Below are 5,728 nucleotides of genomic sequence, written 5' to 3'. Positions count from 1 at the left end.
ACGTTGTAACGAATTTCAACTGTCTATTAAGCTTGCACGTATGTGTCAGTTTACTGCAAACCATAAATACAAAAACCATTAATCTGTGTGTAAAAAATTGGGTCAAATGTAGCAGCAATGTGTGTAGTCATTACGAAACATTTCTCCACTTCAGGTATCTTTCCTTCAGATGCGATTTCACAGCGATATCGTGTAGAGATGTAAGATGTAGAGATACGGGTGGAGCAAGCACGAACAAATGCTGTTTGCGCCTGAGGCCGCTACCAACTTTTTCTTCGTTGTTTGCAGACATGTTTAGAGTTTGTTTACACACCTATCCTTATAATCCTAACCCTTATTATACCCTTATAATGTAAATATTGTAATCCTAAGCCTAATCCTAGCTCTAACCCTAACTCTTGTCCTTGATACCCTTATAATGTAAATATTCACAATAAATAAAGTGTAACATGTGGTGTACAGATGTACATTAGTAGTTGTAGATAGGCTTGGGTTGGGTTAGGTGTAGTGTTTAGCATGTAGCATAAGTTTTGGATTTATATCAAATTCATCGTTACATTTTGGTGCAGTGACAGTCAACAACCTGGCTATTCCTTTGCGGACGCAACGTAAGGTACTACCTACAACTATATTGATCTACGGACTATACGCAAGGACGATGGAGAAGGAAGAACAACGGAGTGCGGGCAAGAGAGCAAGAGAGACGGAGAGAGAGAGAGCGAGAGAGAGACGGGAACAGGAGCAAGAGTAGGAGAAACGAAGAACGACGGAGAGCAATCGACAGAGACGAAGTGTAACATCACTTGGATTAGACGTACAAGACCAAATTCTTGTGTTGATTTTTTTTATTAATACATCAGTAGATACTGGGTTTCGTTACAGCTGTTCTTGTACGTTTCTTCTATATATATATACGTAAACTGCAAAACACAATTACAAAACACCGTAAGAAATCATCTAATCAAATACTAATGACATCAAACTTACTAATTTCTACTCAAACATAAAACCCAATAACGGTATGGTGCTGCCCTTGTCGGTAATATGACGAACTAAATGATGTTTTATCCAGCGTGTAATGCCTTACTAATGTCACTTCTGTGCCAACAAACTGACCACCTCAAAGCATATGCAAAACACTACCAGAGTAAGCCTAGAGGTCTTATTTTATCGTTAATCATGATATCTAAACCAAATATGATCGGCAGGTAAATACACCTTTACCATCGCGGCAAAGTCACTGAAATTCTGCCATTAAAAATTGTGATATTAATTTTACTCTCTACTATAACTTTAGAATTGTACGACGGCACAATAGCCATGATTACTTCGATCTACAATATCTAATCTCTCACTCACCTCTATTTGAGGGACTGACTCTTCTGTTTGAACCAAAAAACCGATCACTGTTTGTCCTACGACTCGTTCAACACCCGAATTCGTAGGAACACCATTAACAAAGCATAGTTTCCCGCGCATCTATAGGTGGCGCGGCTCTACAATTAACATACAGCGTACAACCAAAAAACGTCAGTAAGAATAAACAAAACCCTCCTAAACATCCCGGCTCCCTAATTGTGAGCTTGACACGAGCAATTATATTCAACACACCATTAAATGCGCAAACATCGTGGCATCACGGAACGCGCAGCGCCTTAGTCAGCTTCTAGAATGAGGCATAACTTCGCGATTGGTCGCTTCAGGATGGTGGCTCCAATTCGGACATTGACGACCCTCACAAACCCTTGTCGTCCTTCATCACTTCCGTCACTCTGCTTACTGGCCACTGGTTCCGCTGCATATTCCTATCCGCCACCAACACCATGTCTCCGACCTTGACGTTCCTCTCCTTCTTTCGCCATTTCTGACGCTCCTGGAGCGCTACCAGGTACTCCGTGCTCCATCTCCTCCAAAACACGTTCGCCAAGTGTTGTACCTGTCGCCACCTTCTATTGACATAGTTGTCCTCCTTCACAAACACTCCAGCTGGTGGTGCTTGCTCCAGCTGCAGCCTCAACAAGTGGTTGGGTGTCAATGCTGGCGAGTCAATGGCGTCACTGGACACTCGTGCTATTGGCCTGTTGTTCAGGATCGCCTCTGCCTCACAAAAGAGGGTCTGCAAGCCCTCATCCTCCAAGTGAATGACTTGCTCTTTGGCGACTCCGTACAGTACCTTGCGCACGGATCTGATTAGCTTCTCCCAGGCTCCACCATGATGGGAGGCTATTGGGCAGTTGAACTACCATTCTATCCCTTTCTGACGTAAGGCTGATCCAATCTTTGACTGATTCCACTTCTGGATTTCTTTTTTTTAGCTCTCTACAAGCTCCAACTAAATTAGTACCATTATCTGATCTCAGGCGACGTACAGCTCGTGTTGCGGCAAATCTCCTGAAAGCGTTTATGCACGGTAAGACTTTGGGCTAACTCAATGTGTACTGCCTGGCTTAAGAAACACGTAAAGATGACTCTGTATCGCTTGTAAATGCTCCGTCCCCGTTTAACTTTAAATGGGCCAAAGTAGTCTACCCCCGACTGAGTGAACGCTGGCTGATCCATCTCCAGACGCTGTAATGGCAAATCTGCCATTTTCTGAACCAACAACTTCGCTCGATAGCGGCGACAGACTGTGCATTTATCGATGACGCTTCTGATGAGGAGACTTGCTCGCGGAATCCAATACTTCTGTCGGAGTGCACTCAACGTACTGTTCGAGCCTAGATGTCCGACTCCATTGTGGGCATCTACTAATATAAGTCTAGTGACTGGCGAGTCCTTCGGCAACAGCATCGGATGTTTGACTTCAACTGGAACCTTAGCACGTCGTAGGCGCCCTCCTACTCTAAGCAGTCCTGCTTCATCCACGAATGGGTCCAGCTTCTGTATTGATCCTATGTGTTTTCCGTTTTCCGGCAAGTGCGTTTGCTGCAGGTATTTAACAATCGAGATCTCTGCTGATTCCAACTCCTCTACGCTAAGTGGTGTCAACGCTTCGCTGCCTTGAGCTGTCAACCTTCTATCAGTGCTGCGACGCTGCTTAAAGCATTTCTGTGCCCTTAGTATCCATGCGACAGTTGTCTTGAGTTGTTTCCAATTTGAGTATCTAGCGAACAGTTCATCTGTAGTTACGGTGTCTCCAGGTGCTGCAAATGTGGCATAAACTTTCTTAACTTCTGGATCTTCAGATGACAGCTCCTTTGAGAACTCTGATCTCGGCCACTGTGACTCCGGCTCCCATAGATACTTGAGCCCCAACAACCATTGCTTGCTAGCTCGTTGATCCTTTGGTCGAAGTCCTTGGGATGCAGAATCTGCGGGGTTGTGCTGAGTAGGGACGTATCTCCATTGGTTTAGAGTTGATCCTTCTTGAATCGTGGTGACTCTGTTAGCAACGAAGGTGTGGAATCTGCTGGTCTGATTGTTGATGTATCGTAACACGGACATACTATCGGTCCAGTAGACAATCTTATCAAACTCATACTCCATTGCACCTGTAATCATTGCAACGATCTTCACTGCTACGCTGGCAGCCGTTAGCTCCATTCTCGGTGTGGTGACTTTCTTCAGTGGAGCGACCCTTGACCTTCCAAATAGCAACGAACAGCAGACCTGACCCTTATCGTCCTGTAGACGCGTATAAACGGCTATCCCATACCCGCTGCCCGATGCATCTGCGAATGCGTGTAGTTGTCGTGAAACGATTTTTTGTAAATTCTCTAGGACGCAGGCTCCTTGGCACAAATACTTGCTCCAATTTCTGGATGTCAATAAGCCATTGACTCCACTCGTTCATTTTTTTCTCGCCGATGGTGTTATCCCATGCTATGTCCTGCTTGCATAGACGTTGTAGTAGTATCCTTGCTGGTAAGACAAACGGCCCAGCTAGTCCTAGGGGGTCAAAAACGCTACTGATGACCGACAGAATTTCCCTTCTTGTAGCCGCTTTCACCTTTAGCCTAATTTTGAACGTGAACGTATCTGTCTCGGTATCCCAAATTATCCCCAAAGCTCTTTCAGTCGGTAGCTTCTCACTGTCAATAGCTAGCTCTAGTTTCTTTGACCGTTCTGATAACGGGATGGAGTCATTCACGGGTTTGCTGTTGCTAATCCACTTGCACGCTCGGAATCCTCCTTTTTCCTTAACTGCAGTAGTCACACCCCTCCTCACGTCGATCCCTTGATCATCATCGACAAGAGATTTTAGCACATCATCAACGTAGAAGCTCCTTCTAATGGTGCTTACGACCTCTCGTGAAACCTGTCCTTCACTGTCAGTGGCACACTGTCGTAGCGCCGAAGCTGCGCAGGCTGGAGAAGAAACTGCCCCAAATGGATGTGTCGTCATCCGATAAGTCTCCGGCGGTTGGTCTAGGTTCCCTCCAGGATACCACAGGAACCGCAAGAAGTCCTGATAATGCTCGTTGACATTGACTTGGTTAAACATGCCCTCTATATCTCCCATGATTCCTACGGGTTGCTGACGGAATCGCAACAGCACGTCCACGATGGCATTCGTTAAGTTTGGGCCTGAGACAAGGGTGTCATTCAGAGATATTCCTCTGCATTTTGCTGAGCAATCAAACACAACCCTAATTTTTCCTGGTTTATTAGGATTATAGATACCATGATGCGGAATGTACCACTTGTCTCCATTTTCTCTTGTACCATCCCGATCCTCATCCACCTTCTCTGCGTATCCATTATTTAGAAGATTGTTTATGAATGCCGTATAGTCCTTGTGGAACTTCCTATTCTTGCACAAGCGTTTCTGTAGTGACGAGAGCCGATCCATGGCTTGCGCCCGGTTATCTGGCAACTTGATGTCTGCCTGTCGGAAAGGCAAATCTATGGAGTAGTGACCATCCTGATATTTTATCGATTCCTCCACTATCTTGTTAAACTGCTTGTCCTCCACTGATGGCTCCCGTTTACTGTCTACTCTACGCTCTGGGAAGTCTATATTCATGGCATTACGAACCAAACTTTCTAGACGACCCATGTCCTGTATTGCAGATGCTTCAGCCCTGTTTGCGGTACAACAAATCTGCAGCTCATTGCTTCTTACAACACTCCACAAGATCCACCCAAGAACTGACTTGGCTGCATGGGGTGTTCCTCTCGGACCAGTCCTGAGCTCTAATGGCGTATACGCATCCAGCACATTGTTCCCAATTAGTAGGCCAATCTCTGCGTTGATCTTGGGCAATCCAATGTCATTGAGATGTTCAAATCCGCTAATATCTGACTGAGTTGGAATGAGGTCCCTGGTGACTGGCATTTCTGCCTTAGTGAACAAGGCTGGTAGCTTGATAATAGTATCCCCATCTAAACCACTGATTTCCAGTCCTGTGATTCCATGTGTTCTTTTTCTAAGTTCGGACACGCTCCCATCGTTTCTAGCTTCATTGTCGTGCGTTTTCCTTTGATTCCTAGTTGAGCAGCCAGCTTATCAGTGCAGAAGCAGACGTTACTGCCTGGGTCAAAAAAATGCGTAAGTTTCTGCTGCTACGCCACCATCCGGAGTCTGGACCATGACAGGGATTATCGCCATTGTGCGTTGCCCTATGCTCCCTTTGCCGGCTCCCATATGGCACCGTAGATCACATCCTCTGCTCTGTTTATCGCCATCAGCTTCGCTCGTGATGCTTGAACATGCCTTTTTAAACTCCGAAGGTGCCGCAGCTGTATCCCTATGTAGCATTGTGGGATGAGATCCACCACACTTTGA

At 45.6% G+C, this 5,728-nt stretch overlaps 1 protein-coding gene across 1 annotated transcript; it reads right to left on the bottom strand.

Annotated features, from left to right (window-relative positions):
* Nucleotides 1-1,735: 1,735 nt before the first annotated feature.
* On the bottom strand, nucleotides 1,736-5,278 carry LOC106810131. The gene is made up of 3 exons (XM_014813411.1): nucleotides 3,746-5,278; nucleotides 2,709-3,624; nucleotides 1,736-2,223 (listed from the first exon to the last, which is right to left on the bottom strand). Exons 1-3 carry the CDS (start codon nucleotides 5,276-5,278, stop codon nucleotides 1,736-1,738), a joined length of 2,937 nt encoding a protein of 978 aa, XP_014668897.1.
* Between the last annotated feature and the right edge of the window lie 450 nt (nucleotides 5,279-5,728).

The sequence above is a fragment of the Priapulus caudatus genome, unplaced genomic scaffold (genome assembly GCF_000485595.1).
Source record: "Priapulus caudatus unplaced genomic scaffold, Priapulus_caudatus-5.0.1 Scaffold412, whole genome shotgun sequence".
Lineage (NCBI taxonomy): Eukaryota > Metazoa > Priapulida > Priapulimorpha > Priapulimorphida > Priapulidae > Priapulus > Priapulus caudatus.
The sequence above is the reverse complement of the archived record's forward strand: the minus strand, read 5'-3'. Positions and strand labels throughout refer to the sequence as shown.

Excerpts from the sequence above, each read along its gene's own strand:
- LOC106810131 (XM_014813411.1), bottom strand. The coding sequence starts at position 5,278 with ATGCCAGTCACCAGGGACCTCATTCCAACTCAGTCAGATATTAGCGGA. Across the intron at positions 3,625-3,745 it reads ACATCCAGAAATTGGAGCAA|GACGATAAGGGTCAGGTCTG; the intron begins GTATTTGTGCCA and ends ACGCGTCTACAG. Across the intron at positions 2,224-2,708 it reads CGGACATCTAGGCTCGAACA|CCTCCCATCATGGTGGAGCC; the intron begins GTACGTTGAGTG and ends ACTGCCCAATAG.